The sequence below is a fragment of the Lagenorhynchus albirostris genome, chromosome 8 (genome assembly GCF_949774975.1).
Source record: "Lagenorhynchus albirostris chromosome 8, mLagAlb1.1, whole genome shotgun sequence".
NCBI lineage: Eukaryota > Metazoa > Chordata > Mammalia > Artiodactyla > Delphinidae > Lagenorhynchus > Lagenorhynchus albirostris.
In genome coordinates this window covers 22353156-22367384 of record NC_083102.1, presented here as the reverse complement: position 1 = coordinate 22367384, position 14229 = coordinate 22353156, and the positions used below count along the sequence as shown (strand labels likewise).

The 14229-nt window shown below is 43.1% G+C and overlaps 1 protein-coding gene across 1 annotated transcript in view; it reads right to left on the bottom strand.

Annotated features, from left to right (window-relative positions):
- Positions 1 to 2619: 2619 nt before the first annotated feature.
- The window catches only part of UBE2H (ubiquitin conjugating enzyme E2 H), a 99672-nt gene continuing 88062 nt past the window's right edge, over positions 2620 to 14229 (bottom strand). Inside the window, exons 6-7 of the mRNA XM_060156688.1 lie at positions 11762 to 11890; positions 2620 to 6873 (exon numbers count right to left, since the gene is read on the bottom strand). Of these exons, the coding sequence (XP_060012671.1) occupies positions 6749 to 6873; positions 11762 to 11890 (254 nt within the window). The 3' untranslated portion in view covers positions 2620 to 6748. The remainder of the gene's footprint in view (positions 6874 to 11761; positions 11891 to 14229) is intronic.

Here is a 14229-nt window from a genome sequence, read left to right as displayed (position 1 = left end):
AGCTGGAGAGAACAGAACTTAGGCTGAAGCTTCTCAAAGGGAGCTGCTAGCTCTGTGCTGGCTGATTTAGGTGGTAGGAGCCAAGGGAAGGGGAGCTGAGAGAGACCTGAAGGCCAAACCCTACCGGCTGTCCAGCAGCCCCTTCCCAGGTTAATTGTCAATGATGTGGCAGCCAGAAGGGCCAAGTTTGTCTTTTAGGGAGCCCAGGTCTGTTCCTGCCACCCCCGTCATTTGACACCAGAAGCCAAGTTTGAGCCCCAAATAGCTCTGAGGAGCCCTGGCCCTTTTTCAAAATTAAACATCCTTCATTATAGACATATATGCGTCTACCCCGCCCCCCCCCCCCAACACACACACACAAAGTGAGAGGGGAAACGCCCCTGTGTCTTTTACCTTCAAACATTAAATCCCTAGTAAGGATAACTCTGCAGTTCTAAGAAGTTCTGGGTGCACAAACCCTACCATGTGAGGCACTGGAGAGCAGGGTTGGCCTGAGGCAGACTGTCCCAGGCTCACTCGGGCATCTGAGTCCCTGAGAAGCCTGTGGGCTCCGCATAAGCAAAGCTGCTCAGTCTGCCAGGTGGCCCCCAGGCCTCCGCAGGTCCAAGGATTGTGGGAGCCAAACAAATCCTCTTTGCCCTCGTTCTAGGTAGGGAGCAGAAAACACCAGGGCCCAGTGTCATAGAAATTTATTCCCTGGGGTAGAGAGCAGCCTTCAGAGATAAGAAGAGCTTAAAGTAAGTAAAAGTTCTGGGGCTCTGAGCCCATAACTTTCTGTTCCAGGACAATATGTTTCAGAAACCCTGCATTCCCCTTCTCAGGAAAGGGGCAGTGCCTCAGGCAGGCAGTGGAGAGCCACCTGCTGCTTGGGAAGCAGCTGGACTGAGGCTGAGAGGTAAGAGTGATGCTGGGAGAAATTACTGGTGGGGGAGGGACCCAAGCCCCACTGGATGCACTGAGATTCCTCATGGAATGTTTTTTTAAAAATGAATTTATTTATTTATTTATGGCTTTGTTGGGTGTTTGTTGCTGCGCGCAGGCTTTCTCCAGTTGCGGCGAGCAGGGGCTACTCTTCGTTGCGGTGCGCGGGCGTCTCATTGCTGTGGCTCCTCTTGTTGCAGAGCACGGACTCTAGGCGCACAGGCTTCAGTAGTTGTGGCGCTCAGGCTCAGTAGTTGTGGTGCACGGGCTTAGTTGCTCCGCCGCATGTGGGATCTTCTCGGAACAGGGCTCGAATCCGTGTCCTCTGCATTGGCAGGTGGATTCCCAACCACTGGGCCACCAGGGAAGTCCCCCTCATGGGGTTTTTAAAAGCAGCTGCCTGCGTGAGATCAATAGGATGACTGTTCATGTGACCCACAGATCTAATTCTTTCAGCTGGAAAATGGGTGCTCTAAATTCCCAAAGCTCTTTGGGTCCTAAAACTCTAACCTCTGGTCTTGAAACCTTGGTGTTTTTCAGGTTGATATAATATCCTCTCTCAGGATACTGAGTCCCATGGTATGGTTTCATTTCAGAGCCTGTATGGAGTTCTGAGTCACAAAGTGTCAGAACCTACTAGTTTAGGGACCACATGTTAGAGATGAACCTGAGGCCCACAGAGCTCAAGGCCGCACAGCTGGTTATCAGAAGAGATGGCACCAGGACTCACAGCACTGGTTCCGTCCTTTGGTCCACTGTGACCATGGCTGAGGAGTTAGTGAAGACCAACAGCAAAGCCTTCTGTTGACTGTTTCGTTTCTGAGCACTGGAGGCAGCCAGGGGCGCTTGAGATGTTGGCAGGGTTCCTGGGTGGCCTTATTACCCTCCTCCTCTCTGGTAGATACAAAGCTGTGCCTACAGTCAACTACATCGGGATGCAGTGAGGAAAAAAAGGGAGTGTGGGGGAAATGAATAAGGAGAAGGAAACAGTGGAAGAGAGTTGGGGGAATGAGGGCATGTGACCAAAGGACAACTTCTCCCTTTGTCTAAAGGGTCTTCTAACTAAATCCAGCAAAAGTAAATAGACTAATGAGGCAACATCGCCACCTGGTGGCAGATGAGGACATATGCTTTTAGAAAGGAACTAAATGTTGGGCTAATGCAGTGATCAGCTTCAGAAGCAACACCCACGGCTTTCCCCCTTCCTTGTTGAGGCAGACCAGCCCCAGCAGGAAGCTGTACTGTCTGTGAACTCCAGACCAAGTGGGTACCCTTTGCTCAGCATTAGTTAACAGGGTCTAGAGGTTTGGGCTGAACAGCAACACAGGAGCCATACCTGTTGATCCACATGGGGGTAGGCGGGGTCCTCCAGGCTACAGGACTTCACAGAACAGATGGCTTTTCCAGGCTCTGGTAGAGAAGCCTCAGAGCCAGCCCTGTTTATAGCCAGCAGTCACCTGCCACTCCAGGTATAGGGGTAGGGCTCTCGTAGGCAGGGCCTCTCAGTTACTACTGCCTACATATGACAATCCCTTCCCAAACTAACCCAGTCACCTGCCTCGTAAGAGAGTCTCAGTTAAAAAAAAAAAAAAGCCATCGTCTGCTGCTCAGAGGAGCCGGATGAGTAGGGGGGGGTGTTCTAAAATATCGGGCTTAGTAATCATGGGGGCTACTATCTTATTGATCAAGGTCCAGCCATTTGCCAAGGTATATACACATTTTATTTAAAAAAGTTTACAGTTTTCATTATACACAACTATTAAGAGGTTATAGTCAGAGGAGGCATTTGTCCTGTTGACAGAAGTGCCCACTAGATCATCACAATGCAAGGTAAAATGTGGAAGGGAGGAGAGGGGGCAAGGAAAAAATAAGTGATAAAAAGCTTAGATTTCAATTAAGGGCTGGTAAGTCCCTTTTATCTCTTCAAGTATCACACAATATGTACCAAATACAATCAGTAAATAATGGCCATTTCTTCCCAAGCCCACGGCCAAGATGAATATTTGCTGAATTAAGAGTCCTGGCCCTTCCTCAGGTGAGTGGAGAAACTGCATACCTGAGGGTTTACTCTCCCTTCCCCACAAGGGGCCTCCACTCCATTCAGTCCCTATGGAATCACCAAGGTGTTCAGTGGCCAGAGAAAATATGAACATGGATTCAGAAGTCCAAAGAAATGCAGGTCTTTGAGCTCAATCAGAAATGATTTCAGTCAACAAGGCTGTGAACCCAGTCAGGAAGTTGGTGAGATGAATAAAACTCTAACTTTTGTTAATGGCTTTCACTTTTCTAATTGAGTCCCTAGAACACAGAAGGGTCACATGCCATTTAAAGTCAAACACTAGTTCCCAGAAAGTTGGTATCTAACAACTTCACCACGGGGGCTAGCAGAAGATCTGTCTTTCATGATTCTCAGCCATCCCAATAGGAGGCCTAATAAAAAGCAAGTGTCAGGCCAAGGCCAACTAGGGCTTCAGGGAGCCTTGTGAGGGAAAAAATTCCTTCGAGGGGAGACACTCTTCTGGAGCTTAGATCAGCCAGTTGGCAATTAGAACAGCTTTTGGAGTGGAAGAAATACGTTAGGTACTGGAGAGAGATATGGCAACTTCTGATAATTATCTCACTAGTATAAAACGCTGGTTGAAACTGCACAGCAACCTCAAGTAGCGCGATACGACTGAAGACAAAAGAGCAAATACGCCAGTGTCTAGGTTGGCTACCTTAAAACGCAACCCACGAGGCCCCGGTGCTGGGGCGGCTGGAGGGTAGCGGATTGCAGGCTGCTGTGGTGCAGCCATCTTGCTTGTTGGTGTTTGGCGAGAGCTGGAGCTCAGTCATTTGAACAGGGGCAAAGAATGGCTTGCGCTGGTAAACCACAAGGCAGGATTTCAAAAATGATGGGTACTAAAGAAGGGAAGGGAAGGGAAACTGCCAGAAGCAGCTCTGACCTACCACCACCACCTTTAAAAGCAATAATGTGCAGCCTTTCTGAGGGGCTCTGAATGCTTCTCTGAGTGTTATGATGGGACAACGTGGAAAAGCTTTTGGTGTCATACCACCCCCTGCTCCAGACTCACTCTACCATCTACTACTGGGGGCCCAGAGTCCTCAGAATCACAGCCAGGCCCTCTTCCAGCTTCCTCTCCTACTCCTACCTCTCCCAGGCACAGGGAAGGGACGAAAAGTTAGTGTAAGAAGGGATTCTGTTCAACATATCAAAAGTCAATTTCCAAGTGGAGAGGAAAAGCTCCACACAGAGCCAAAAACATGCATGGGATTAGTGCCCAAAAAGGATAGACTTGCACAGAATGAGAGGGTACAGTGTGATCTGAGCAGCAATTTCCAGGAGCTTCCAGTGCTAGCAGAGAAGCCTAGTTACACCTTTATCACACAGACTTGGATGGGCGCGCACACACGTGCATACACACTGTAGCCATACTCAGATCTGCTTCTTAACCCCTGCAACCTCCAACAAATCTTCATTTGGAAATTCTGCACCAACAGATTCCTAGTGCTGGAGTTCTCGATCACAGGCAAGCCGATGTCTTTTGGTTAGAGAAACATGGATTTAGTCAGGGAGCAGAGCTGTGGCACTGCTCACATACCATCCCTAAACTTGGTTCTACTAGTTTTTGTTTTTGTTTTTTGACAAGATTAAAAGCAATTATTATCTGGACATTATTTTCTTTGAAAGGTAATTAGAACACTATTGTTTATACAATATTGAAAAAATACAGTTTTTTATTGTTTGAACTCAAATCACCACCCAGCACTTTAAGCCTACCCTAAGTCGCACCTACAAATAACGGTTATAGCACAAGCAAACTGCTAATTCAGCAGGTAAGCAAGTTAGACAGTGCCAGCAGAGACCCTCCCTCCCCCAAAGTAATGAGAAGACAACGTGCTAGATAAGAGTTAAAGTACTCCATTACATGTTAAATAGTTAATACTACCCTTCCAACAAGCCACAAATGCTAGATAGATAACTCAGTACGGTTAACTAACCACAGCCCTACATAACTGCACTTTTAATTTTTTTTTAAAAAAGAAAACCTTTTGCTTCATGCCCGTAATTAACATAAGTAAATTCTTTGTTTTTATTTAGGAAAATAATCATGCTAAAAACAAGTTGTACTTTATATAGATTTTCAAAGAAAAGATTGTGCTTTTTGAATAAAAAAGATAGGGTATCTTCAATCTCATTGACTCAAATTTTGTGGAATATAGCACTTATAAACTAAAAACACACAGAGAGAAGGATTAAATTATCCCAGTAGGACATTCAAAAATCATCTCGAGAAGATTTCAGGATTGGCTAATTTTGCTATTGTCCTACTGGTTGTGTCAACCACCCCCCACCCCCCCCACCAGCTAATGTCTGAAGTTCTCCAAATTCAGCAGGCAACACTCAGATCTGAAAGAAACTCTGCCAGCAACCTGGACATATGGTTAGCTGAGTAAACATTTGATTAGCAGGCATTTAAACTGATTTCCTCTTAACACATACAGGAGAGAAAATTCTCTTCCTTCAAAACCTGTTCTACATCATATTTCTGAATCCTTTCCTCCTATTCAGTCTCACTCTGGAAAAAAAAAAAGCTGTTTGTTTTTCCCATGTAGAGTCACTTTGGGTACAAGAACCTTTATTTGTTCCAATTATTACTCATTTTAAATTTAGAATGTGAGTTGGGTCTAAAATACCTATTTCCCACTCCCACGAGCAGACGATGATCAGGCTGCTGCCAAGAGCAGCAGCAGAAGGGAAAACAAAATCAAAACCTGAATGAGAGTACCCAGGAGTCACAGCCACCAGAAGGGTCTTCTTCCCAAGTCTAATGGTCCACTGAGTGGCTGTCCAAGAAGGAGGCCATCTCTTGGTAGGTGAAGATTAAATTTGCAACCTAAGCACAATGCACACACACCAAAAAGAAAAAAAAAAAAACCAAACCCCACAACCATCCTCAAATATAAAGCTCTGAGTCCAGGGTAGCAGTCTCACAGTGGCCAACAATAGGATGAGGATGTGACTCTGCACGTGTTGGATGAGAGGAAACATCTTCCCAGTCACTTTTCTCTTCCTGTCCTGTCCTCTCAAAAAACAGGTCTGGATTACAAATTCTACCCCCAAGAAAAAGAATCAGATTCAGAAAACATTTCCAAAAGGTTCTCCAAAGCAAAACACTTGTGGCTGCAGGGCCTGGTAGCGAGAAGGGCAGGAATCTACATATAAAAATGTACTTAAAATCCAAGTCAAAAAAATTATTAGCTCCCTGTTTTATACTGTTACTCCACAGAAATGGGGCCACCTAGGATGCACAGGAAGAAGCAGCTCTGATTCTGACATGGCTGGCTCTAAATGCTCCCAAGCAGGGGTTTTCCTCCCCAATTTCTTCCTTTCCAGTTTGAAAAAGTACTATTCTATCTTCACATCCAAGAGCTGGTTGGTTTGGTTTGTTTCTTTGGAACCGTCAATAAAAGAAGCAACTTTTTCCTGTTATTTTTACTCATGTCTATCTATCAGAGCGGCTGTTTCTTTTGACAGTTCAGTAGCACACAGGCTGACTTGGCTAAATGGACTTATGAATGCATGCATTCGGACCGCATATTGCTACCAAAATGGAATGTGGGAATATGCTATGCACCTCAGGTTGAGAAATGACCAAGAAATCAAGATCTAAAGGGTGATATATAATATATATATATCAATGCTATTATTCATAAAAACCTTGTTTAGTAATAAAAAAAATTGCTTTGTTTAAATATGAATATTATAGTCTGCTTCTCATGGTTAGGAAATAATAGTCTTTCTGAAAAGCAGGTGCTTTTTTTACTACAACTCCATATCCTGGGCCTCATCTTCCGAAAAGTCAGACATAGAACTCTCCGATGAGCTGTCTCCGGTGCCCTCTTCCTGTTCTTTCAGTGCCTCCTCTGTTGCATATTTCTGGATGTACTCTGCACAGGGAGTTGGGATAAAGAAAACACAAGGATAGTGAGCAGGCAGGCATGTGCTTCAGCGACCCCAAAGCTGGCAAGTCCCAGGGAGGTTCAAGCTTTCCCTATTCGGTTTGGGAAGTAGGGAACAGACAATGACAAAGATGACAGTTATTATAGTCACTAAAACTAAGGGGAAAATTGTGCAGGGAGGTGTCTTTGGAGTTTATGCATTTCACCCTCTTAGTAAGAGAGGCAAATCTGAACACTTGATTTGCAGGGGAACAGATACACTGCACCACCATGCTAGATCTTCTTTGGGCCATTACCTCCCACGTGGATGTGTACAAGACAGCCGAGCACCCTGGGCCTCGCCTGCAAGGCTCAGGAAGGTCGGCAGACGTCCAGGACAGTGTCTGGGGTTAACCAGGCCCCAGTTCTCCAGCCAGGGCGCTCCCACTCTCTCCTTGTTGCCTACTGATATGGCTGCACTCCTCCAAACTTGATGGACGGGGGAAATGTAAACCTCACATTTTCTTTTACTTTCTATGTTAATAAAACTATTCACCCCCCAGATAGAACAGGACTAGTTATGATTCCATAGTAACTTATAAGGAAATCCCCCATCATTTTTAGATTTGCAGTTATATAATTACAGTCAGCCCAAATCTATTATTTTAGAAATAGATTTTAGTCTAAACAGATCCTGCCTGTCAGGTTTTTGAAGCAGCTGGTGAAGACAGTCTCTCAATCTGCTCAGGAATGAGCTGCTACCTGGGGACACAGCTAGCCTGAGTGACTTTACCACCTATTAATTTATTTACCTGAAGATTTATGATGCTATAGCCTAGGCTGTATCTGCTAGCTGAAAAAAATGTTAAGAACTGCTGAATACACAATTAAACGTTTTCCTAAAACTCTAGGTGCAGATGGTTTTTCAAGTAAGTAGCCTACACACAATATGAAAAGACAGGACAGAATCCTATCGAGAAAAACACATCCTCACGTCTGAATGCTTTGTTTTTCCTCCTATGGAGTTGCAGGGACTAGAAGAGAAGGTATATGGGCCAAGTCTGAATGATGCAGTGCAGGGCCAGCTAAGATTATTTTCTATATTTTCAAAGGGCTGTTAAAAAGGAAGAAAGAAAGAAAGAAAGAATGAGTATGTGACAGAGACCATATGTGGCCAAATCTGGGCCTTTACAGAAAAAGTTTGCAGGCTTCTGACTTACAACCCTACAGATTCATTGGAGCAAAATTTTATGCTGAGATAATGAGATTTCAAAAGCCCCTGGCTAGGTAGGAACTTGCCTTCATTTTTTTGAGAGTGAGAGAAATGTTTACTGAAGTCTTAGAAATTGTATTTTTATTCTCTATTGGGTTGGCTACTTTTTCTTCCTTTGTAGAAAGAAGTTGCTGCACTTTGGCACTGCTCTTGGACACTGTAAGTCGACACTATCAGCCTTCTTCAGTATATTCAAGGAGACCAATGTGTATTAAGTGCTTACTGGGATAAGGCCTTTCAGGAGATAGAAAAATGAAGAGCAAGGTCACTAATGAGCAGGAAACACAGACAAAGATAAAAACAGTTAGGGGGTTAAGTGCCATCAATGGGAAGCAGGAGGAAGGGACTGTGGCTCCTGAGAGCCAGGAAGGCAGTATCTGCACTGACCCTTGAAGCAGCTCTGGCAGCTGCAGCATAGGAGACGCCACTCCAGGGGAAAGGCATAGACAGCCTTGCTGAAGCACAGGTGAGAAGGAAGTGGCTGGGATATTAAAACACATTAAGAGAGAACTATATTTGTTTTCTTTCTTTTAAAAAATCTGAAGCAAGTAAGGCAAAATGTACAGGTTTTGCTACAGTTGGATAGTGGGTACGTAAGTTAAGTCACTCTGTTTTTCTGTATGGTTGAAAACTTTCCCTGAAGAACTAAGGAAGCAGATACAGTTGGGTATCTAAAATTCATCCAATTTGTGTGTTACATATTGATATATTTAGAGGAGTAAAGGCAAAGATGTAGATCACACACAGTAACAAGAGAGCCCTGAATGGCAGGCTAAGATGCCACTCAGGGAAGGTTTTTGAGAAGTGACATATCTTTAGACAGCTCCAACGGTGCCCCATCCTACAGACAGTCCAATATTTCTTTTTTCTTTTTTTTTGCGGTACGCGGGCCTCTCACTGTTGTGGCCTCTCCCGTTGCGGAGCACAGGCTCCGGACACGCAGGCTCAGCGGCCATGGCTCACGGGCCCAGCCGCTCCGCGGCATGTGGGATCTTCCCAGACCAGGGCACGAACCCGTGTCCCCTGCATCGGCAGGCGGACTCTCAACCACTGCGCCACCAGGGAAGCCCAATAATTTACAAGATAAAATAGCACCAACTAAATATGAATCATGTTCACGGTAAGAAAGGTTACATACATTGACCTCAGATGTCAGGCGTGGAAACTGACTACCTGGAGGGGATTATCTAAAGCGGTAAGGGGTGAATTAGCTCCCTAATGGGTGGGGGAAGGAGAGAGGGGCCGAAGGACCCAAATCTTATGAGAATGATCACGTTTAGGAATGGAACGAGAAGAGTTTTCAGAAAGGTAAGGGGTAAAATACCAAAGCTGCAGAGAGGAAAATGGGTCATGAGAAAAATCCAAATGATTAAGAAGACAGGAGGACTTTCCTGGTGGTGCAGTCGTTAAGAATCCTCCTGCCAATGCAGGGGACACAGGTTCGAGCCCTGGTCCGGGAAGATCCCACATGCTGCGGAGCAACTAAGCCCCTGTGCCACAACTACTGAGCCTGTGCTCTAGAGCCTGTGAGCCACAACTACTGAGCCCGCACGCCTAGAGCCCGTGGTCCACAACAGGAGAAGCCCCTGATCGCCGCAACTAGAGAAAGCCTGCATATAGCAGTGAGACCCAATGCAGCCACAAAAAAAAAAAAAAAAAAGAGGAGAGAGGAGGGGAAACAAACAGCAGGACTCCTAACGGAGTCCACAGAAACAGATAAAGGCTTCCGACATGGGGATACCTTTGAGTATGGGGGTGGTGGGTAACCAGGAAGAGAAGGAAGACCAACAGTGCTAGGAGGAAGGATAAATGGAGAACAAGATCATGTTGGTGGGGGGACTGGGTCCGAGAAATAAGATCTCTTATTTCCTGTAGTAAGAAACAAAGAAAAGATTGGCGGGGGTGGGGGGGCGATATATATAAAGGTAGGAAGCTGGGGTGAGCTCAGGTCTGATAGTCATGATCTTCTCAGATTACTAAGGAAGTGATAGCCAACACTAATGTTTCAGAAATCTAGAGCCCCCTAAGCTAGAGCTTGCTGTTCAAAGATAAAAACGTAGGCTAGGTTCCTTTTGTAACTGGGACTATAACAGATATGTACTAAAACAGGAATAGTGTTAAATAGAGGCATAATGAATACAAGAACTATAGAAATATGCTCTGCACAGAGATATCTGTGGGTTGCAGACACTGTTAAGTGATTCTTATGTCAAAGTAAGACAGTCTCATAACAGAATTTTATCTGGTTAAAAATGAAATACATGTTTTCTTGAATTATGTTTCTTCGGCTATGTCTGGTTACATAAATTAGATATTAATTTGCAAAGCACCTGAGACCTAAGTAAGTTAATTAGAGTAGATTTATTTTTACTTTATCTCAACAAAAAGTACCAAACAATACCCTAAGCGACCAGGGAAGAATGAGAAGACGAAGAAAAGGAAAAACTACTGTTCAACAAATAGGCCCAGATGCTCACATCCTGTCTCATACTTTCATATTTAAGAGTGAAGACCTATGCATTCTGGGCTCTCATAAATTATTTCTACTGCCATCTCCTGCAAATGTACTCAGAGGGGCTATACACTTTGCAGAAGCTCATGTTCTGAGCTGCTGTGCAGATGAACAAGTCAAGCTAAAAATTGGATAAATACCAATGCCTGCCATTTGTTAAGAAGAGTAGGCCTATTTTCATGGACTTTGAACTCCTCTCCTTTCTGGTGGAACTTTATGTATCTAGACTTTTCACTATGAAAGTTCTCAAACATACACAGAGGTAAAAGGACAACGTGGTGAATGCTGGTAACCCTGTGTGTAGCTTTAGCTGTTCTTTCACAACCACATTTTCATTTTAATGAAATTCGTGTCCCATTAGCCTGTAAACTGAGAATGGGAAAACAGGATCCTAAATCTTAAAGGATGAGCTAACTAGTGCTACTACCATTTGCACATTTCTAAACTTTAATAGCACATTTTAAGTTTTAATAGAAAAATCCATAGCACCAGGGCACTGGGGCCAGGTATCTGCAGTAGAAATGTGCCTTCGATGTAAACTTCCCAAAATGTAAGCAAATCAGTAGGGGACCAAGAAAAGAAGCCAGTTGGGTAATTTTTATTCAACAGGTAAAATGATATAATAAAACAAAGTCTAAAGATGAATTTGGTAATTATTTCCCAACTCCCAAAGTTAACTGCTGTCCTGAAGGGCCAGGATGATTCCATTTATAAACCAATGTGAGACTGTGCCTTTCAATTAATACTTTACTCTCCAGTCCAATTTTCTAATTTTCTAAGACAAGAGGAAGCAAATGAAAGCAAAGGTTCTTTCATATAGGGGGGGTCACAGGGATTTCTGGCAGGGTTATGTCTACTTACCACCCAACTAATAAGTCACCCATTTCCTCATCTTTCCTTTTTTGCTTTCTCTCTCCTTTCTTGCTGAAACCTCCAGCTTTCTAAAGGTGTCTCTGACCCTTGAACCTACAGAGGCTAGTGAGCTCTGCTCTGGCCCACAGCTGTCTCTTTTTAGGCCTGAGAAAAATTACGAGTAACTAAGAAGGGCTTTTAATGATCAAAACCTAACAGACTTAAGTTCTTCTGTCTCAAGGCTAAGCTATTTGCCTTACCTTTAATTTTCTGCTTGTATTCTTCTGGTCGATGGAGGTACATAGCTGCAGCGTCACCATTGAGAGGATCTATGGGGTTGGGATAGGCCAACAACTGGGGCAGGAAGGACTCAAATATATTGGTAAGATCTGAAAAACAAACAAGAAATATATCATGCACGGAACAAGCAAGTTCACCTAAAATTCACTTGAATTCAGTAGTCAACATATTTAACTACACTGATATTTTTTCATAAAACAGTGGTCCATTACATGTGACTTATATATTCCTTTCAATACCAATTTTTAAATTTAATTTTAATTTGAAGAACCAGGTACACTTGGTATTCTCTTTGAAAGGCAACTGTCCCAATTCGAATTCACTCCACTCTGTAAACTGAGATTTTAGAAATACTACATGGTTTATTAAAACTTGTACCCCAATACTGTACAGCACTCTACATTCTTACAAAGCAAGCAGTTAATTTCTTAACATCGCCATTTTCTACAGCTTTGAAAATCCCCACTCTGAAAGTATTCAAGCACCAGATCTTAAAAGAACTGAATACAATTATATAAGCCTTGACATTTAATTCAATTCTCCTAACTTCTAATGGAGGTAAATATAACCAGTTTTTCAATTATTCTAGGTAATGAGGGTAGGAACCTATATGAATCACTTAAAATCATAATCATAAGACAGATAAGTACCAATTTACTGCTTTTATTAATAATCATTTTAATAAACATTAACAACTCCCTTCTTACTAGATTCAGCACAAGGTGCTGGGTGCACATCTACATACACAGCAAAAACAACAAAAACCCTGCAGTTACCTAGTGTTTTATAAAGGAAGTGGGGCTTGAAAACCTGTAAAATAAACCACACATCCACATAACTTCAGAGATGCTCTAACTTCCATTCTATTCGCTGCTCAGTTAGCAGACAGTGAACTGTGGAACCTTAGCGCTTCCATCTCTCTGCCCACTCTAGTTACTCATCATGTTTTATAAAAAACATTTCTGTTTCAAGAGGGAATGCTAAAGTATAGTAGCATAGAAACTACTCTTCAATTTATTCTGCTTTTCTAATGGATTTTGTTTTAGAGTGAGTGCTCTCATGCAGTATTGTAAGTGAATGTTTTGTCAAGCCATGTCACTTTAGATTAATGATTCTCAGCCAGGGGTGATGTTGCTTCCCAGCGGCCACTTGGCAATGTGTAGAGAAATTTCTGGTTGTCACAACCGGGTGGGGGAAGGTGCAGGGGTGCCACTAGCATCTACTGGACAGAGGCCAGGGATGCTGCTAAACATTCTACAATACAATGCACAGGATAGCCCTTCACAACAAATAATTATCTGGGACCAAAATGTCAATAGTGCTGAGGTTGAGAAACCCTGGTCTAGATAAAAGGGGTCAGCAAACTTTTTCGTAAAGGGCCAGAGTAAATACTAATTTAGGCTTGGTGGGCCACATTTGGTCTGTCACAGCTACTCAACATTCAGCCCTGCCACTAGCACAGAAGCAGCCATAGATAATAGATAAACAGATGGGTATGGCTGTGTTCCAATAAAACTATATACAAAATCAGGCAGCCAATGTTTGCTGACCTCTGCTCTAGAAAATCCTATGAGAAGCAGATCATCCTTGTCACTATAAGGTAAAAAAACTGAGCAGTCAAAAAAAACCTAGAGCTGCACTATTCAATAGAACTTTCTGCAATGATGATAATGATCTGCATCTGCTACCAATATGGTAGCCATGTGGCTACTGAGCACGTGAAATATAGCTGGTTTGACTGTGAGGACTAAATCTTTCATCTTTAATTCTAATTAATTTAAATTTAAATAACTACATGTGGCTAGCAGATCCCATATTGGACCACTCAAGTCTACAGAGTGATATATGGACTGTGCTAGCTGTACTTCATGACAGCCAGCACAGTCCTATCCTCATGCACCAGATACTAACACAGAGCAGGTTTACCTTCAACCCCAATTTAGGGACTTGGTATTACTGATAAGGCCAACTTTCCAAAGAACCACATTAAAGTAAAATTCCCACGTACCAGGAAACAAATGCAGAGATCCTTAATCAAAAAAGCAAAACAAAAATGATCTTCCAACATAACCCCAACCATCCGTGGCAGGATTTTCACTGCTGTTTTACATATATATATTTTAAAGGAAGCAACATATTTAACAAACCAATAACTATTCATGGTACAAAATCATTGAAACTATTTGTAAATGCTAAGGGACAGAGAAAAATGCTTATTTTCTAATGCTGAATAGAGAAAGTCTGTAAAATATTATGTTCTCTAGAATTACAATGATGTACACAGTATGATGCATAAAAATATTTTAAAAGTTATGCATAAGAATATTTTAAAAGTTATGTTGGACTTCCCTGGTGCTCCAGTGGTAAAGAATCTGCCTTCCAATGCAGGGAACACAGGTTCAATCCCTGGTCAGGGAACTAAGATCCC